This window comes from Dasypus novemcinctus, chromosome 3 (assembly GCF_030445035.2).
Source record: "Dasypus novemcinctus isolate mDasNov1 chromosome 3, mDasNov1.1.hap2, whole genome shotgun sequence".
Lineage (NCBI taxonomy): Eukaryota > Metazoa > Chordata > Mammalia > Cingulata > Dasypodidae > Dasypus > Dasypus novemcinctus.
Genome location: NC_080675.1, coordinates 180,006,329 through 180,026,909, shown reverse-complemented (window position 1 = coordinate 180,026,909; position 20,581 = coordinate 180,006,329). Strand labels below are relative to the sequence as shown.

Genomic DNA, 20,581 nt, shown 5'->3' with positions numbered 1-20,581 from the left:
CTGGCATAGGGGTCCGTAAAACAAAAAGGTTAAGAACCCCTGGTTTAGAGTGTTGTTCGAGTCCTCTATTTTCTTGTTAGTCCTCTGTCTAGTTGTTCTATCCATTATTGAAATTGAGTTATAGAAGTCTCCAACTTTTCTTGTAAAAGTAAACAGTCAATTGCCCTCTTTGATTTTGTCAGTTTATTCTTCCTATATTTGGGAGCTCTGTTGTTAAATGCGCATACATTTATCACAGTTATATTTTCTCCATGGATTGACTCTGTGTGTTTGTTAGGGTACGCTTTCAGTGTTTAGTCAGGCAATATACAGTTCTACCATAACCTTCACCTCTTGCTTGTGAAAAGTCTGAAGGTCCACCAAAGGTGAGATCTTAGAGTCTTTTCAGTTATTTTCTGAGTTTGCCTTCAACCCTGGAGTTGTGCTTGACCTTCAGGATTTCTCAGAATACATGTGTATTTTTCAAAGCCCTAATTCGCCCCTTTCCCTTCCTCTATCATCCCAGACTTTGGATCTCTCTGTTATTATCCCCAATTGTTATTCCTTTCCCCAGGTGGCCATAGCTAATATATTTGTCTTTAAGTGTTTTTGACAAATACTGCCCAGAAAGTTTTGCCTCAACTTGGAGAAAGCTCTAAGTCTGGTGAAGCAAATGCAGATCCTTAAGCCATTGCTTCAGCGTGCCACCAGACAGGTTAAAAAATCAACTAAGTGAAGCGGATGTGACTTAAGTGATAAGGCCTCTGCCTACCATATGAGAGGACCCACGCTCAATCCCTGGGGCCTCCTGGTGAAAAAGAAGAAGAGAAAGCGTGCCTGTGTGGTGAGCCAGTGCTTGTGTGGTGAGCCAGTGCCCACACAGCGAGCCAAGTGCCCACACAGCGAGCCAGGTGCCCATGCAGTGAGCCAGGTGCCCATGCAGTGAGCCAAGTGCCTATGCTGAGTGCCCATGTGGGTGCCGGTGAGGCAAGCTGAGTACCCACGTGGTGAGCCGAGTGCCCGTGTGATGAGCCAAGTGCCTGTACGGTGAGCCGAGTTGCCTGCATGGCGAGCCGAGTGCCCGTGTGAGTGCCTGCATGGTGAGCCAGTGCCCACACGGCAAGCCAGTGCCCTGCACAGTGAGCTGAGTGCCCGTGTGAGTGTCCACACGGCGAGCCAGTGCCTGCATGGTGAGCAAGCCAAGTGCCATGTGGTGAGCCAGTGCCCGCACAAATGAGTCACGCAGCAAGATGATGACGCAACAAAAGGAGACGAAGGGGAGAGTCAAGGGGAAGCACAGCAGAGACCAGGCACTGAGATGGCGCAATTGACAGGGAACCTCTCTCCACATCAGAGGTCCCCAGAATCGAATCCCGGTAAATCCTAGAGAAGGACGAGAAGAGAAGAGAAAAAGAGAAATAGATACGAAAGATCATACAGCGAATGAACCCAGACAGCAAAAGCAGCAGGGTGGGAGAGGGGAATAAAAATCAACTACAATTCTTTTAAACTCTGGTCTGTATTTCTCCCTTTGCTACCAGCAGCCCCCACCAGGAATGCCGCCTCCAAGGCTGTGGCCAGGTTGGGGAGTGGGGGTGGTGATAGTGTTAAGTCAAAAGATACAGAGTGCTCTTACTGAAATTCAGGTCAGTTTTTATTAATGAACATTCCCATGGTTGTAATTTCTTATCAGAGTCCAGATTTCCCAAAGAGTCAGTGCTGACAGATTTACTCATTCTTTCCTCTTGTGGAGGAACAAACTTCCCAGTTTTCTAATCAACCATTTATGCTGCTATCACCTTAACTGCTTGTCCTCCAGTGCCTTTAAAATGTCTACTATGTGACAGGTATTGTCATCCGTATTTTATAGTGGTATGTTAATACTCAAAACAACAGTGTAAGATAAACTTTATTATCCCCATATAGGGGAGATGTTTAGCTCAGAAAAGTTGGGTAATTAGTCAGACGCTTCATGGCAAGTCCATGGAGGCTGAGCTCAGCGCTGAAATGGAATCTGCTCCATGCCCCTGCCTCTTCCATCTGGTTTCCCCTGCATTATGCGATTGAGTGCATTGTGTCTTACGATTCTAAGAATTACTTGAACTTCATTTTGAGAAAAGTAGAACCAATTTGCATATTTGTGCTCTTTCTCTTTGGCAGCCTTCTTTTATCATTCAGACTTGCACTTATTTCCCTATGTTTGATCTTTTATGAGGTTTATTGCCAGGGGATGTGGCCACACATAAAAAGAAAATATTTCCACTCCCACCTCAGTCATGGCAATGACGTTCTGAGGAACACCAGTCTTGAGGAGAAAAACAGTTATGCTAATAAAAATAGATCAATAAAGTTTATATCATTTTGGGCAATAAATGTGCTAACTTTTCAAAATTATTAAACTCGTGGTTTTCCCCAACATCGGTAAGACTTTCTGACATCTTTTTTCCCCCAGTAGATCAAACAGAACGAGAATCCTAATATATAGTGCAAAGCTCAGTGAGAATTTTTAGCCCTGTGTAGTTCTTGTGCTTAGTTTCACATACGTTCCTATTACATTAAAGGATACAAAGCGAATCATGTAGCCTCGGAATGACTTATGAAATCTGTGACACAAACACTAAATAGGCTGCTAAAAAGAAGACAGTAAACGAGCCGTCTCAGGAACAAATTTATTTTTTAAAGAATGGAACTCTAAAATTGCATGAACCAAAACATGCATCATTTGTGAATAGTCATATTCACAAGACTTTCAACTTTCAGATAATGCCATCAAGCTCTGTTTTTTACAAGTTGTCCATCCCCAAATTTAAATTTTACGCTTTTATTCTGTTTGATTCTTCTCTCTCTCCAAAGTTCACTCCTCACCCCCACCAGCCCTTGCTGGATTTGGTGTTTTATCTTTTCCTTGTCAGGAGCAAATCCCTGCTTTCAGTTTGGAGGACACCAGGGTGAGTTGTGAGGCGATGATCCCTTAGGAGACTGGCCCATGAGCACACGCACAATGGCCAGTGCTGGCAGTTCTGGTCTAGTTCAAGCACAACTGCAGTAGGTCTACGACTATTATGGAATGGGCTCAGTACCCATGTTACGGTCAATTAAAAGAAGGGCATGGCTGAGCCTGGAAAGCACCTTTGGGTGATAAACAGCACTCTACCCAACAGAGCAATTTTTATTCACAAGGTTCCATCCTTAAATAGTTGGCTGAGTTTTAGAATTCATTTTTCTTTCCTAGAAATATTATTGTAAATGGTAGTTGCATTCCCAGGAAAATGAGCGACGCTTAACTGACTGATGTAAAAATAACACACCTGGTACATTATGTTGCTGAGTGTGTATAAGAACGCAGATATGTTCCTCCATTCTTTGAGTTAATGAACAAGTTTGGCAATCTCTCTGAGCATAGGAATACAAGGGACCAAGTCCCAGGGGCTTTTGGCATCAGGCATGGTTCGTGGAAACGTTTCTGAAGGAGAAGTCGAGCTAGCTGTATTCTTTAGACCTCTGACTTATTCCATAGTGTATTTGTACTGGTGAAGAGGCTAATCGTCTTTAATTGAATAAGCGAGTAAGGCTCTCTCCATTTGCCAGTCTTCAAGCCAGTCAAATACAAGAACCATGCCCATTTGCTCAGGGGTAGGCTTCCTTTCAAAGACCCCTCAGAGCACAGACCAGCTCCCCTTGCGTGGTGTGAATGGACACCTCCCCCGTCTCGGTAGGTGACTCAGGCCTAGAGCAAGGAGAATTCTCCTGCAGCATCTGGGCTGGAAAGCTGATGAGCAACGCATAGACCTGAACAGGTGTGAGTAGCCAGAAGGCGCCAAAATGCGGGTCTAACACTGAGCACGCTGCCGTGGGAAATGCCACGGGACCAGTGCTGGCTTCCCTGCACCTCCAAACCTGGCAGAGCTTCAAATCGAAATGTGTCTACATTAAGTGTTAGTTTGTTCTTTACAAGGACTCACAGGGCTGGAAAAATATCACAACCAAATTAAGCCTTCTTTCATTCCCCAAATACATATCATTAAATACTAGGCCAATATTGCATTTCAATATTCCCAACTAAATTTCTTCTATGTCCTCATGGTCAGTGGCAGCAACCTGAGTGGAGTGGTCACCCTTTAACGAAGCGATTCTCACTGAGGCATGATGTGCAGTACAATAGCTAAACCAGGGCACCTTGCAGGAGAGGTCTAGTTCATGTGCAAGTTATGAATTTTCACGGCAGGGCAAGCTTGGTGAACTATTTATACATTGGCCAACATCATCGAAGTCCATCGTCAACTTTGGGAAAGGATTCCAAAATAAACATGGGGCTCCTCCTCAGCTCACTAACACCTGATCATTTGATTAGGGATATTATTTTTAATTGATTGACGATTACTGTATTACTTTCCTATCATTGCTGTCACTCATTCCCACGGATTTGTATTTTCTTATGTTATATAGGTCATATATAACATAAGGTCTTATGTTATATAGGTTATATAGGAAAAACACATGTATTTTCTTACCGTTATATAGGTCAGAAGTCTGAAAATGGATTTACTGGGGCTAAAATCAAGGTGTCGGCAGGATTGTGTTCCTTTTGGGAGGCTCTAGGGGAGCATCTGCCCCTCGCTTTTTCCAGATCGTAGCGCTGCTGCGTTCTCTGGCACACGGGCGCGCTGCTTCCTCTCTGCTTCCGCCGCCCCATCTCTGCCCCCTGCTCCCCTGTCTCAGTCCTGTGTGTATCTTCGTGATTGTGTTGGGCAGGTCCAGATGATCCAATAACCTCCCCATCTAAGGAGTTTAACTTAATCGCATCTGCCAAGTTTCCTTTGTCACAGAAGGTGACACGCACAGGTGTCTGGAATTACAGGTGTCTTTAGAAGGCCACTTCTCTGCCTACTGCACTCCACTCTCTGGCCCTCGAAGGCTCAGGTACATCCTATGTGCAAACACTCCATCCCGACATCCCCCAAACCTCAGCCCTTACAGCAGCAGCTCAAACTTTCCACATCCCATTATCAAATCAGGCATGGGTGAGGCTCTGGGTGGAATCAACGCTGGAACACAGTTTCTCTCCATTTGTGGGCCTGTGAAATTAGAAGACAAGTTGTCTGCTCCCACAGTGCAGTGGTGGGAGAGGCAGAGGGTCATAGTTGCAGGCATTCCCATTCCAAAAGAAGGAAATGGAAAGTAAGAACAAGTCACCAGTTCCAAGCAGTTTTGTAGTCCAGATGGGAAAGTGGCCTTAGGTTTCAAGGCCTGGGAATCATCCTTGGGGGTCCCAGGTGCTACTTTCTGGGCTCCAGGCTCCACCCTCTGCCTTCTAGACCAGAGGCTCTGCACTCGGGGCCATCCTTCCACTACTAGAAGGGTGGCGTGCGTTTGCACCTGAGCAGCTCGATCAGCCTGTTTCCTACCCGTGAGGTTGGCTTTGTATTGGGAATTTATTAGGTTGAAAGCTCACAGTTCTGAGGCTGAAGTGTCCACACCCAGGCATCGTCAAGAGATGCCGCTCGCCAAGTTGCAGCCGTGGGCGAGCAGGCACATGGTGGTGTCGTGTGAAGATGCTTTCTCTCCAGGCTCCGATGTGGGTGACCCAGCACATGGCAGGGCACGCTGCTGGTCGGCTGTCTCTCCCCTCCCCTCTGGGCCTTGTCTCTTCAGCTTCGAGCTGCTCCATGGGCCTAGCCCCTCCGGGGGCCTCTTCCATGCCTCTGTGCCCTACAGATTCCTGCCTCTGGGCGCCACGACCTCTCCTTCTGTCCCTGAGGCTTTTTCTCTGTGTGTCTGTGGCTTTCAGTCCTCCATTCATAAAGGACTCCAGCAAGAGGACCAAGACCCACCCTGGGTCACGCCTCACTGAGGCCACCCAATCAAAGCCCCCTGTCCCCAACCGAATCCAGAGGAATGGACTAGCGTCAAGAAGATGACCTTTCCTGGGATCTACAACAAGCGTCAGTCACACCACCTGTAGAATTTGGATGTTCAAAGGCCCTCTTTCATTTATTCCTTTCTCTGTCCCTGTCACTTGAAGATGGTCGCTTTTCTTCTAATACAAAAATTTTAAGAACGTTGTGGCTCTCTCAGACATAGCTCCAGGATCAATCCCTTAGACAAGAGGCTCCTCCTCAGCTAGTTCAGGAGTAGTCCCATTTGCAGAGAGGATCCTTGAGTCACATGCCTAACCTCTTAAAGAGGCCTCTTGAGAGCCCTCTTTGTGATGGAAAACTCTGATCTTCTGAGCTGACCTAGGCATTAGCCAAAGGCCATTCAGCCACCCCTTGACTCACCTTCTAGAACACGCCTTTTTTGACAGCAGATCTGATTTTAGCTTCCTTTGTAGTCTGGAAAGGCATAAAGTCTGGCTAGGAAGTGAGTGATCATTTTTGGTTGGTTAACAGTTCTTCCCTTAAACTTCATCTTTCCTCTTAATTTCACTATCAGCAGCAGGAGGAGAGCAGGCCATATCCTCAGCATTTTGATTGTACATCTCCTTAGCTAAATATCTATGTTTATTCTTTACAAGTTCCACTTTCTACACAGTAGTAGGATACAATTTTCTAAGCTCCCTACCACTGTAAAACAGGACTTTTCTTTCTTCTGGTTTCCAAGATCATATTCCTGTTTTCCCCTTGCGCTCTCACCAGCAGGGTCTTTAAGGTGCTAGTGGTGTATTTATGGCAATTTAAGTATTCCGTAAGAGAATATAGGTTTTCTTTGCCGTGTTCCTCGTTTCCTTCTAAGTCCTCACGACAGTTGTAATTCTGTGTATCCACTAACGGTCTGTTTAAGGTAATCTATGCTTTTCCCATCCTGCTTCTCAACATTTTCCCATCCTCTGCCCACTGCCCAGTTTCAAAGCTGCTTCACATTTGTAGAGGTTTGTTTCTGCAGCACCAAAATCTGGATTCATTTCCTATTTTTCTTGTAACTAATTACCAAAAATTAGTGGCTGAAAACAACACAAATTTATCATCTTATAGTTCTTTGAACTATGGAAATGTGTTATCTTACAGTTCCTGAAGCTACACAAATGTATTATCTTACAGAAGTCTAAGTCAGGTCTAACATGGCTCACATAAAGTTGGTGACAAGATAGCATCCTTTCTGGAAATTCCAGGGGAGAGTCTGCCCCCTGCCTTTTCCAGGTTCTAAAGGCTGTCTGCATGTCTTAGTTGATTCCAGATCACTGTGACCTCTGCTTCTGTCAGCACATCTCTTCTGCTCTGACCCTCATGCTGCCCTCTAAGAAGCAGCTTTGTGATGACATTGGACTCACCTGGATAATCCAGGGAGCTCTTCCCATTGCAAGACCTTTAACTTAATGACATTGGTAAAGTCTCTTAGCCATGTCAGGTAATCTATTCACAGGTTTTGGAGATTAGAGCATGGACACTTTGGGGGTCTATTCTGCTGTACCACAACTGAGGACTCAAATCATCTCCTGCAGTGATGATGCCAAACATCTCTGCTCTCAGATATGGCAAAAGGCAATTAAAAGACCAGGGATCAAAAGGGTGACAGCTTGGTGTACTTATTTCCTATCAGAGAGATCATGTAGTATTTGTCCTTCAGTGCCTGGGTTGCTTCACTCAACACAAGGGTCTCAAGATTCATCCATGTTATCACGTGTGTTTGTACTGTATTTGTTCCTATAGCTGAGTAGTATTCCAAAATGTATTCACCAGGTGCAGTGAATGTGCCATGATGATGGAAGAGGTTGTTGATGCAGGAGGAGTGAGGTGGGGGGTTGGGGGTATATGGGGACCTCAAATTTTTTGAATGTAACATTTAAAAGAAAATAAAGAAGAAGAAAAAGAAAGGGTGACAGCCTCCTGTTATGAATGTTCATTGCTTTTATAAGCATTTGATAATGCCAAAGGCAAATTAATGAAAAGTGCATTCATGAAAATGAATAGTCCTCTCTTTGATACTGATTCCTATGCATATGAAAATCAGTATTTCCATGTGAATGAGGAAAGTTCTATTGTGAAGAAAATATTGGGCTAGATCTCTGGAGTATTGTCTTTAGTTACCGTATCACTGAATGATGGTCATGATCAAAGCCGCTTAACCCTCTAGTCACAGCTCTCAATTATTTTTTTTCAGAGAAACAAAAGCAATTATGATTTTATTTCTGAGAAATAAAAGCAATTGTTGCTACCTTTTTTTTTTTTTAGGAGGTACTGAGGATTGAACCTAGAACCTCATACATAGGAAGCAGGAGCTCAACCACTGAGCTATACCCACTCCCCTATCTTTCTTTCTTAACAGGACAGAAAGTTAGGCAGAATGATTTTTTTTCAGAGAGGTTAGGCAGTTTTACAAAGGTCACAGTTAGTTAATGGCAGGCATAACTCTAGAATTGGATTGTTTTAACCACTTGAAAGTTGTCTCTCCTGGTGAGCCATCCCTGGGTAAGCAGAAAGCTCTCTTGTGAGGTCTGGAGCATAAGTCCTCAGTTAGCATGATGCAAATATGAACCGAAGCAGCTAACTCACAGGATGCTTCCTCCTGACCCTAAACTACAGATGTTCAAAAATGAGACTAGGGAAGTGGATCTGGCTCAACTGATAGGGCATCTGCCTACCACATGGGAGGTCCAGGGTTCGATCCCCAGGGCCTCGTGACCCTTGTGATGAGCTGGCCCGCACGCAGTGCTGATGTGTGCAAGGAGTGCCGTGCCATGCAGGGGTATCCCCCGCATAGGGGAGCCCCATGTGCAAGGAGTACGCCCCGTAAGGAGAGCCGCCCACTGTGAGAAGAGTGCAGCCTGCCCAGGAATGGCACCGCATGCATGGAGAGCTGACGCAGCAAGATGACACAACAAAAAGAGACACAGATTCCCAGTGCTGCTGACAAGAATACAAGCAGACACAGAAGAACACAGTGAATGGACAAAGAGAGCAGACACCTGGGGGCGGGGGCGATGGGCAGGAAAGGGGGAGAGAAATAAAAAAATAAATAAATCTTTTAAAAAAGAGAGAGACTTGATGCCCCAATATGTTACGCTTGAATGTCTTAATAAACCTTGAAAAAGAAACAAATTGGATCTTTGAAAAAAAATGCAGGATTCTTGGCTCCACCACTATTTCAATGAACTTTTTCCTTAGGCAACTTGCTTAATATCTGGCTCCATTTCCTCATCTGAAAAATGAGAAATGGAGTAGGCAGCCTAGCTGGTTGTAGCTATGACAATCCACAATTTCAGATAGTTTTTTTTATCTCAATTGTGTGTAAAGGAGGTTGTTTATATATCAAAACAGTCTGTATATCAAGGGTCTCATGAAAGGAAGGTCCCACTTACCTAGAGATATTTTTTGAGTATTGTAAAAGCTTAGGTCATTTTGAAACTTTTAAAGGGATAAAATATTTACATTTTATTCTGTTACTGAGATTAAAATATTTGCTACTGGGGACTTCTTCTACATAACAAGTCATTCATTAGAGGGTATAATGCAACGTAAACTTTTCTGATGATTGGAATCCTAATTCTAAAGAGCTCCTTATTAAAACAAGGAAGACTTTAGTATTAATAAGGTCTAATAATGGTATATTGAAACTGTAGTTGTAGAATTACCATCATTTTTATTGAATTTTTTTTTTCTTTAAAGGAGTCTTCTTTTGAGATACAGCTGAATTCTGTCCACTTGACCCTGGCCAGCCTCCCTGCTGCTCCTACCCTTCTATGACACTAAAAACAAATTCCTAGGTGCACTTTCCTTGTCAGAATGCTATCTTCAGATGTAGTCAGTGCAGTGATTTTCAGAAGGTGGGCAGTGCTCAAGGTCAAATACCCAGGAAAAAGCACAACACGAAACACTTTCTTTGGTCAGAGCCGAGAGTGCCATGGCAGGAACGGGGCTTCTGGTCACCTGGTAAGCCTGTGTTCTTGGCCAGGAAAGGAGGAGGATGCGAGGGAGAGGGGAACAAGGCTTCTCCAGTCCGCTCTAGTGGGTGGGAGCATAGCAGGAGAGGTGTCAGGGAGCGGTGCCTCCAGGGGCCATATGGGTTGAACAGAAAGAACCCCGGCATGTCACAAGGGACCAGGGGACAGGGAGCTCAGGATGGCTCCACAAGCAGTCGGAGCTTAGCCGCGTCCTGGCTTCAGGACAGCCTCCAGGTCCAGGTGGAAAGGAAGTGTTTGCTGAGGACAGATACCCAGACACGCGAGCTGGCAGTCATGGCGGCATCTGGAGGAGAGAAGACTCGGCACCGAGGCACCATCGCTACATCTGCCCCATGTTGGAATGAGGCCCCTGAGTTGTTAGCTCTGCGGGGGGCCGGTAAACCCCCTAGAGCTGAGTATGCAGGTTGAAGGGCTCTGTCCATGTGGCTGGGTGGGCTAAGGCGCCTCCAGGCCACCAGAGGTTGAACCTCAAGGGTTTGCTGCTATGCCAAGGTCCATAAACTATTAGGGTAGAGGTCATAGGCCAGGCCAAAGATAGATTTTCCTAGTCAGAAGTGCTCTCTAAACTTGGACAGCACTTTAAAAAATGTGGTTATTTTCACATTTATTGCTTTGTAGCTAGTATTATAGCTTTCTATATACTTCCTATTTCCTTACTAGAATTTTTTTCTAGTTTTTTTTCCAGAGCTCACTGTGATTTTATGTAACTTCTTATATTGACTCATTTCGAATTAATTCTCTGATTCTAAGATTGCTTTACTTAACAAATTGCTTAAGTTTACTAACAGCCCTATAAAATAACCTTTTCCATTTATGTTGGCTGAATACCATTCTCTTTGAGCTGTATTTCTGAGTCTTCATTTTCTTAATTCTAATAAGTAAGTCTTCATTTGCCTTACCCATTTCATAGTCTTTAATAATAACTCTTTTACACCGTTTATGCATAAAGACATCCATTATAGATTATCATGTAAACCAATCTAAACATCTAACAACAGTTCATTGGCTTAGTATTTACCCATCTGTATACTGAACAACGTTTTTAACCTTTGGAAGCTATGAATATGTATAATTTTCTAATGATGTGAGAAACGCCTCTGCTCTAAAGTTAGGTATATCTATGTAAGAGACTGAAATTTATATATCAAGAAAGCAAAGAAAATATAGGCACATGTAGAAAACACCTGAACTGAATGTATCAGGTGAGATTACAAGTGAAATTATAAATATTTTTCATTTTCTTTCTATACTTTTTCTGTATTTACAAATTACTCCTGTAAACATATGTGGAATGTCATTTTAAAAACCTCACTGCCTGAATTTGAGAGCTTTGTGGTATGTTCTCACCCATCACCCATCCATTGGGAGCTCATTCCATCCAGGGGAGACTGTCACAAAGCAACAGAGGCTTTCCTGTCCTTGGTGGGCACAGACCTTCTTCCTTACTCATCCTTTGGTTGCATTCAGAGAGTACATATATTGACTACTCAGCCTGCAGTCGTCAGGTATAAAATTATATGCCAAATTTTAATAGCAGCAGGTTAATCTGCTTTAACAAATGGAACTAGTAAAGGCCAAAATAATTGTTTTTACATTTTAACTCCTACCCTGAACACATAGGCAATGTTCAGACTTACTATAATGAGGAATGAACAATATTGCTAACATAACATTGCATTATCATTTGCCCTGAAAATAGAATTATAGCACCTAATTTAAAGCTTAACGTTTTTAAATTTTTATTTCATTCTAAGTAATTTAATTTAAAAAATTTTTTTAAAGTTTAGCATACATAAATGTTATATTAAAAATATAGGGGGATTCCCATATACCCTATCCCCTCCCCCTCCCACATTTTCCCACATTAACAACATCCTTTATTAGTGTGGTACATTTGTTACAACTGATGAACCCATATTGAAGCATTGCTGCTAACCATGGACCATAGTTTGCATTATAGTTTACACTCTGTCCTACACAATTTTGTAAGTTATGACAAAGTATACAATGCCCTGTATCCATCACTGCAATGTCATGCAGGACAAATCCAATGCCCCCATATTACACCTATTCTTCCGTCTCCCATCCCTTAGAACCTCTGGTGGCCGCTGCCTTTACATCAGTGGTAAGAGTTCTTCCATTGCTAGAATAATAATAAGTCTATAGAAGAATAATACTAAGTCTACTTTAGTCCATTGTTCATTCCCCAATCTTGAGGATTTGGGGATGGTGATGCCCACTCTGCTTCTAATTGAGAGGGGACTTAGATCCCATGGGGCAAATGGATGGAGGTATCTTGCTTGCAGTTGCTGACCCTTTCTATTCCTTGGGATGGGTGTTGTCCATTGTCATCTCCTTGTTATTTGTCCTGGGTGAGTCCAGTGAACTGAAGAGTAGGTGTTGCAATTCTGCTGAAATTCAGAGAACAACTGGCACATGGGTGGACCAAAGATTTAAGTCTCTGGGACTTATATTTATCAAATATAGTGCTAATTATAGCTTCAAATAAAAGGGGCAGAAGAGCCAGGAGGAGAGGACATACAAATGAGTCTAACTCTGTTACACTGGGGAACATAAATTCCAAAGTAAGGCCCACTGACAGGGAGTTGAATTCCTGAGCTATCTGCCCTGCTTATTTATAGTTTCTGAATGTCTTTAGGGCTCTCAGGAACCCTGCTATTTGAGGCACTGTTTACAGTGGCAGTCAATGAGATCCTGCTGAGACTTGCATAAGCTTAACTTCTGGAATGACCTCCCAACTCACTTTGAAATCTCTTAGCTATAAAAACTCATTTGTATTTTCCGTTTCCCCTCTGTGGTCAAGGTCTTTTTGCAGATGCATTCCTAGTTTGTTCTTGGTAATAATCCCTCAGTGCCAGGGAGGCTCATCCCCGGTGTCATGTTCCATGCCAGGGAGGGGGAGATCTTAGTGTGTTTATATGCTGAGTTTGGTATAGAGAAAGGTCACATCTGGGCAACAAGAAAGAGGTAAGTCTTAGGCAGTTTATAGTAATAAGCTGTTTCAATTTCACAAGAAAAGGTTCATAAGTGCAATCATCCGTGTCAAGGGCCTTGCATAATGGTCTGTCTTCCTTCACTAGACATTGCCCTTGCATTCAGGGGATTCTTGCTGTCCTGTTAGAGAATGTAGCAGAACTCCCCAGGATGGGAATTCAATATTCTTTTCGGTTTTTGTGTGGATCTCCACCCATTGAGACAATGTCCCATGAACACGTGAACATACTCATATGTCTTAGAGGCATGCCCAGGTGAACCCCTTTCCATGTATCCCCACATCACTGACACCCCACACCAGTGATCGTCCCCCGCCACTGCTGTGACTCTTCTGTGATCCAAAACCTCTCCAAAAAGGGAGGCAACAAAGTAGCCAAATAAAATTAATAAGACAATGAAATAATTTAAAAAATAACAGTAAAATACAAAAAATGTAAAACATTTGAAATAATAAAATTAATTTCTTTAGACATTGTCTTTCATCACTGTAAGATCTGCTATCTTATATTTACAGTAATATTTTCTTCCATATATGCTCCCAGTGTCTTTTTTTTTTTTTTTTTCATTTTATCTTCAAAGAAGCTTTAGGATACAGAAAAGTCACGTAGAGAGTACAGGTGATTCCCATATACCCAGTGCCCTCCCCCTTTCCCTCTCTCCCTTATTAATAACATTTTTTTTTAAATAAGATGAAAAAAAAACCACTAAGTAACAGAAGATAAACTTGATAATAAAATTAGAATCACGACATAATTACTAAAGTGTGTAGAGAATTAAACCCCGTGATGTGGCAACTCTGGAAGTACATGAGATTCTTGCGGAACAGAATGTATGGCGGCGCAGCGCTTGTGGCTGTGGTGAGCTGTTAGGGTGCCTCTGCAGCGAGAGGGGCCAGATCGGCAGGACCCCCATCTCGGTTCCCACTCAAGAGGGCCACAGCCTTGAGAAGACTCCTGCATATCAGTGCCTCACTTTCCTCATTTGTCAGCTCGGATAGTAATTGTGGCAGATCTCATCATGCTCCTGTAATTAGTGTAATTAGGTGAGTGAATGAGTGCAAACCGTGTCAACAGGGCCTGCCCTGTGAACACTAGCTACGATTACCTTTATTCTTGTAGTTGTTGGCAGCAGTGCTAGCGGTTGGTGATATTTGGAAAACAAGGCTTGGATTTAAACAATGTTATACCAAAAGGTTGCTCGTATAACATGATTTCACCTAATATATAGTTTTATGACTTGGGCCCGTGACACAGTAACTTATAGCCAGGTCCCAGACAAAATGTGGACTGTGTTTTTATCTTACATTGACATTTTTAAGCTCATAAAATAATTTTTTGAAAGTCTATTGTCAGCTTTGCCAGGGAAAATTTTTTTTAGGTAACTATGGGTAATGGATGGCAAAGGAAGAAGGCATTATTTTTAAAGGCATCTTAAATTGCTTTATAAATAGTAAAATAGGTACAGGAATACACACCCAGCCACGGAACTCTTTAGTAGATGTGATCTAAGCATTATCTCTAAATCATATTCATTTGCAACCCAAACCCATATAATTTGATGGGGGCAGTTCAGGCAATTTCATCTAGGATATTAATTAGAATAATGAGTAAATTATTGAATGTGGCTTTTTGGAGCGTAGTAGTTGTTGAATAACTAGCAAGAGTTAGTCAATCATTTAACGGTCATCATCTCTTATTTTTCAGCCTGACTATCTCTGCCGAATGTCCAATGCAGCTTGAAGACTTCCCCATGGATGCCCATGCTTGCCCTCTGAAGTTTGGCAGCTGTAAGTTATTTTCACAAGTAAGAACCGTGGGTATCCTTTCATTTGGAGGAATTAAGGTTCTGTGTGCATGCAGAATATGAGCTGCATTTTGCTTGAGAAGACGAGAGTTGTGGAGCACACACCCTTTTGCCCTTGCCATCTGTGTAGCCACTTTAAGTCCTAGTTTGCTTGTCTGTAAAATGGGTCCATCAACACCTGTCTAACATACATCACTTATTAGGATGAAACGAGATGAGAGTGAAGACGCTGTAAACTCTAAAATATTCTCCCCAGATCTTCACCTAGGTATTTCCCTCTTGTTCTGTCATCTCAGTGGTCACCTCCTCGGAGAGGACTTCCTTGAAGACCCGATTTTCATTACCTAGCTGGTAACTTTTTTTACTGCATTGTAATTACTGCTCCCTCTGGAATGTTCCAGAAGAGCAAGGACAGTGTCTGTTCTGCTGACCCTCACTGCCTATACACCCAACATCTATAACTGAGACTTGCACAAAATAGCCATGAGCTAAATTTGTGTTACTTGAACAGATAAATAAATAACTCATGTCAAAATACATTAATTGTACAGTTGTCCAATTCTAGTAGATACTACTACATTCCAGCTGAATGTATTCCTGACAGATGTGGTGAAAATGGGCCCAAAAGAATGTCTTCAGAGTTATCCCTGATTCTGGGATACTTGGAAGCAGAGTTAGAAGCCACCTACTATTTCCTTCTTTCTTTATACTGCTCGTTTGTTCTGATGCTATGTGAAGTTTACGTTTCTGTAACAGAAGAGTGCCCTCTTTGAGATTAAGCATCAGACTACCCAGGTTTGAATCTTGGTTTCCTTGCTCATTATTCCTGAAATATTTATCTTCTAAGTACTAAATTGTCACGGCTGTACTTGTTTCAATTCTTTTCCTTTCTTTTTCAAACATTGCACTACATATTTTTTCTTCTGTGGTTTGGATTTATATAACCCATTTTTACTTTTTATGATTACCCTTAAATTTTACAAGCATATTCAAAGTAGTGCTTTTCTAGCAAGATAAAAAATAACCAATATTTTTTTTCACAACCCCTCTCTAAGAAAAAATCTTTAGAAAGTTTTAATGTCTTTCATTCCCCTATTATTGCTTCTGTCTGATTTCATTGAAATCCCCTAGAATTTTAATTTCAGTGTTTTTTAAATTTTCATATTTCTTTCTTTTTAATGCCTCTTCATAACACTTCTTTAATTTATGGAATCAATTCCTAACTTTTATAATCAATTATCATTGACAATGGTAATCTGCAAAGCTTTCTCATAAAAATTTATTTATACTTAACCATAAGTTTTATTGATGGCTATTACAGTTTTTTTGTGGTTTTAAATCTTGGGGCTCCTTTTTCTTTGCTTAACTTTATGGATGGTAAATTTTCTGACTTATGGCATATCTAATATGATATTATGACCTCACAATTAAATGACAGCCAGATTATAGAATATAGAATTTTGACTGCATATAGAATTTTAGAATACAAATTACTTTCTCTTAAACTTTGATGACATTATTCTGTTTTCTCAAATTTATTGTAGACATCAGTTTTATTCTCATTTATTTGTATTACCCTTGAAGCTGTATTAGTCAGCAAAAGGGGTACTGATGCAAAATACCAGAAACCTGCTGGCTTTTATAAACAGTATTTATTTGGGGTAGGAGCTTACAGTTCCCAGGCCATAAAGCTCAAGTCACTTTCCTCACCAAAGTCTATTGCCACGTGTTGGAGCAAGATGGCTGCCAACGTCTGCTAGGGTTCAGGCTTCCTGGGTTCCTCTCTTCCCAGGGCTTGCTTCTCTCTGGGCTCAGCTCCTTTGCTCCCGCCACAAGGCCAGCTTGTAGATTATGAAGTGAGCAGCTCGTTTCTCTTCCTGGGGCCTCTGCCATATCTGCTTCTCTGTGTGTTTACTTCCTGGGCTACAGCTCAAAACTCAGACTCCCTTCTCTGCAGTGTTGTTTCTCTGTGAGTCCCCACCCAACAAGGGGGTGGGAGTGCTGTGTCCTACTGACATGGCCCAATCAGAGCCTAAATCATTATTTAATCAAGTAAAAGTGAAACCTCTGAATCCAATATAATCTAGTATGCCCAGATGGACAGACCAGTTTACAAATATGGTCCATATCTATTTTTTGGAATTCATAAACAATGTCAAACTGCCACAGAAGCATTTAGAAGTTTCTCTTTAGGCTTGGTGTTCCGACATTTCGCTAGTTGTGTCTAAGTGTTAGTTTGTTTTCAATAAATTCTACATGTTATTTTGTCAGCACTTTTACTCTGATGTATTTCTTCTGAAGCTTTGGGAATCCTTTTCCTGTTATTTCTTAGTATATTTCCTGCTCTCAACTGCCAATAGGTGGGTTGGGGATTTTATTATCTGTTCGTGTTTCTTACAAACCTTTCTTGTATCTACTGAACTTGGGAAAATACCTAGGCTCAGTAGTCCATCTGATTATCCAAACTTTAGATGGGCCCATTTATGTTTTTATCCTACCTGTGGCAGATTATATTTTTGAAAAATGCTATAGCAGTATTTTGGGTACCACATGTTCTTCCAGAAACTTGCCACACCCCACCAAGAGATGGAGTCTCTTTCCTCTCTCTCTGAACTGGTGTGGGACTCTGTGACACAAAGCACAATGCCGCAGAAGTGACTGCGTGACTTCCAAGTTTACCCTGCTCTTAGGAGCCAGCTGCTGTGAATTGAGGGAGCCCAGACTAGCTCACAAGGAGAGGCCATAGGCAGGGCCCAAGTGGAGGGGAAGCAACCTGTACTTTGTTTTTCATTTTTGCTTTAAATGTCTGGAGAAAGTGATATATGGTCCATTTCTCTCTCTTGGCACCCAAGCTGAGTTATTCTCAGAGGCTTTATTCTGGTAGCAATCACAGGACCCAGTGCTTGGAGAAGGCAGAACAGGAACCACTGCCTGTTACCCTTAAATAACCTTGCTAACACGGATAACCTGTCATGTGCTATTCACCTCTTTGTAGTAGGATTCTGGTTATATGCTAGGGAAATTAATATTCAGAGGGTCTGCTTTAATAAATACGTGGGGTTGCAAGTTCCTATGTTGTTTTGTTTGATATTCCTCTTTATCCCTCCGGGATTTATCTCCTCCAGTGATTCCTTATTTTTCTGGTTCACTGGCAGAATCTCTCCTAACTTTCAGACCTACTTTGGATTTAATTTATTCCACAGATTTTATTATGAAAATCATTAAAAGGCAGAAAAGTTGCAAGAATTTTACACCGAATGTCCATACACCCATTACCTTGATTAGGGATCAGCAAACAGTGGCCCATGGGCCAAATCTGGCCGACTGCCTGCATTTGAAAGTAAAGTTTACTGTAGCACAGTCATACTCTTCATTTATGCATTGTCTGTGGCTGCTTTTTGCTACATTGGCAATGCTGAGTTGTGATGAAGACCAGAATATCCTGTCAAACCTAAAATGTTTCCTCTCTTGCTCTCTACAGGATAAGTTTGCCAAACCTAATATAAATTCAGTAATTAACCATTTGCTGTATTTGCTTTATTATACATATATCCTTCTATCCATTTTATGTTGATGCATTTCAATTAAGCTACAGATACCAGTATATTTTATCTCCAAACATGTCAGCCTGCACACCATTGACTAGAGTTCAATATTTTCTTCAATTTTCCATTGTTTTTAGTTAAAATTTTAATTTTTTTGACAAATGAATGCTCCTATGGAAGCCAAACCCTTAGAAAATACATAGAACATTACCATCCTAGAAGATTCTTTCATGCCCCTTCCCACTCAGTCCCTGTGCACAGTTACTCCACAAAATCCCTCCACTACTCAGGCAACTATTGCTCTGATTATTTTCACCATAAGTTACTTTGGCTATTCTAGAACTTATTTCTGGGTTTACTATTCTGTTCTATTGATCTATTTGTCCTTCTGCTAACACTAAACTATCCCTTTTCTTTAAAAAAAAATCATTGTGGTTATATACCTCTTGAAATTTCTCATTTTTACCACATTCAAGTGCACAATTCGGTGGTATTAATTAAATTTACAAAACTGTGCTGCCATCATCACCACCCATTTGTGAAATTTATTCAGTTCCCAAACAGAAACTCTGTATCCATTAAGCCATGGCTCATCATTTCCTTCCCCTGGGCCCCTGAAAACCTGTAAAATATCTTCTGTCATTATGAATTTTCATGTTCCAGTTATGTCTTATAGTTGGTATCATGCTTATTTCATTCAACTATTGTCTTCAGTGCTCATCCGTGTTGTTGAATGTATCTGAACTGTGTTGCTTTTTACTGCTGAATCATATACCTATCCATACCACAATTTTTAGCCATTCATTTGTTGATGGACTCCTGGGTTGCTTTCACCTTTTAGCTATTACGAATAATGCTGCTATGAATTTTGGTGTAGAAAAACCAGTTTGAGTCCCTGTTTTCAGGTCTCTGGGGTATGTACCTAGAAATGAGATTGCTGGGTCATATGGTACTTCTTTGTTTAACTTTCCGAGGAACGAGCAAACTTTTTCGACAACAGCCGAGCCATTTTACACTCTTGCCAACAATATGAAAGGGTTCCTTTTTCTCCACATCCTTGTCAGCCTTATTTTCCATTATTTTAATCATAGCCATCCTGGCGCGTGAAGTGGTGTATCATTGTGGTTTTAATTAGCATTTCTCTGATGACTGACAATGTTGAGCATCTTTTCAAGTGCTTATTGGCCATTTGTGTATCTTATTTGGAGAAATGTCTATGCAAATCCTTTGACCTTTTAAAATTGGATTGTTTGTCTTTTTTAGTTGAGCCGTAACATTCTGGATATAAAACTTTTGTCAGATAAATGATTTAAAAATATTTTTGCCTATTCTGTATGTTGTCTTTACACTTCCTTGATAATGTCAATCACATTTTTAATTTTATATGTTTATTATTTTGTTGCTCTTGCTTTTGGTGTCATATCTAAGAAATCCTTGCCAAATCTGAGGTCATGAAGGTTTTCCCCAATGTTTTCTTTAATAAGAGTGTTGTGGTTTTAGTTCTTATATTTAGATTGCTGATCCATTTGAGTTGAGTTTTTAATATGTGGGAGGTAGGAGTCCAACTTTAATTTTTTTGCATTTTGATATCCAGTTTTCCCAGCACTATTTGCAAAAGAAATTATTTTCCCCCATTTAGTATACTTGGCACCCTTGTCAAACATCATTTGACCATAGATACGTGGGTTCATCTCTGGACTCTTAATATAATTCCATTGGTCTGTAGGTCTATATATGTGTAAGAACTATACTGGTTGGATTATTATGGCTTTGTAGTAAGTTTTGAAGTTGGGAAGTGTGAGACTTCCAACTTTGTTCTTTTTTCAAAATTCTTTTGATTATTTGGGGGCCCTTTTGGTTCCACATGCAGGTGAAGCTCATCTTTTTCCATTCTGGAGAAAAGACTGGTGGAATTTTGATAGGGATTGCACGGAAACTGTAGATTACTTTGGGTAGTATTGACATTTTTTTTTTTTTAAGATTTATTTTTATTTATTTTAATTCCCCTCCTCTCCCCCGGTTGTCTGTTTTCTGTGTCTTTTTGCTGCGTCTTGTTTCTTTGTCCGCTTCTGTTGTCCTCAGCGGCACAGGAAGTGTGGGCGGCACCATTCCTCGGCAGGCTGCTCCCTCCTTCGCACTGGGCGGCTCTCCTTATGGGTGCACTCCTTGCGCGTGGGGCTCCCGTATGCGGGGGACACCCCTGTGTAGCACAGCACTCCTTGTGCGCATCAGCACTGCGCATGGGCCAGCTCCACACGGGTCAAGGAGGCCCGGGGCTTGAACCGCGGACCTCCCATGTGGTAGACGGACGCCCTAACCACTGGGCCAAAGTCCGTTTCCG

At 41.7% G+C, this 20,581-nt stretch overlaps 1 protein-coding gene across 2 annotated transcripts in view; it reads left to right on the top strand.

Moving 5' to 3' along the window:
* GABRA5 (gamma-aminobutyric acid type A receptor subunit alpha5) overlaps positions 1–20,581 on the top strand; it is an 81,965-nt gene that overhangs the window by 37,678 nt on the left and 23,706 nt on the right. For both annotated transcript variants that reach the window (XM_058294812.1, XM_058294811.2), the window contains exon 7: positions 14,596–14,678. In XM_058294812.1, coding sequence (XP_058150795.1) covers positions 14,596–14,678 — 83 coding nt within the window. The remainder of the gene's footprint in view (positions 1–14,595; positions 14,679–20,581) is intronic.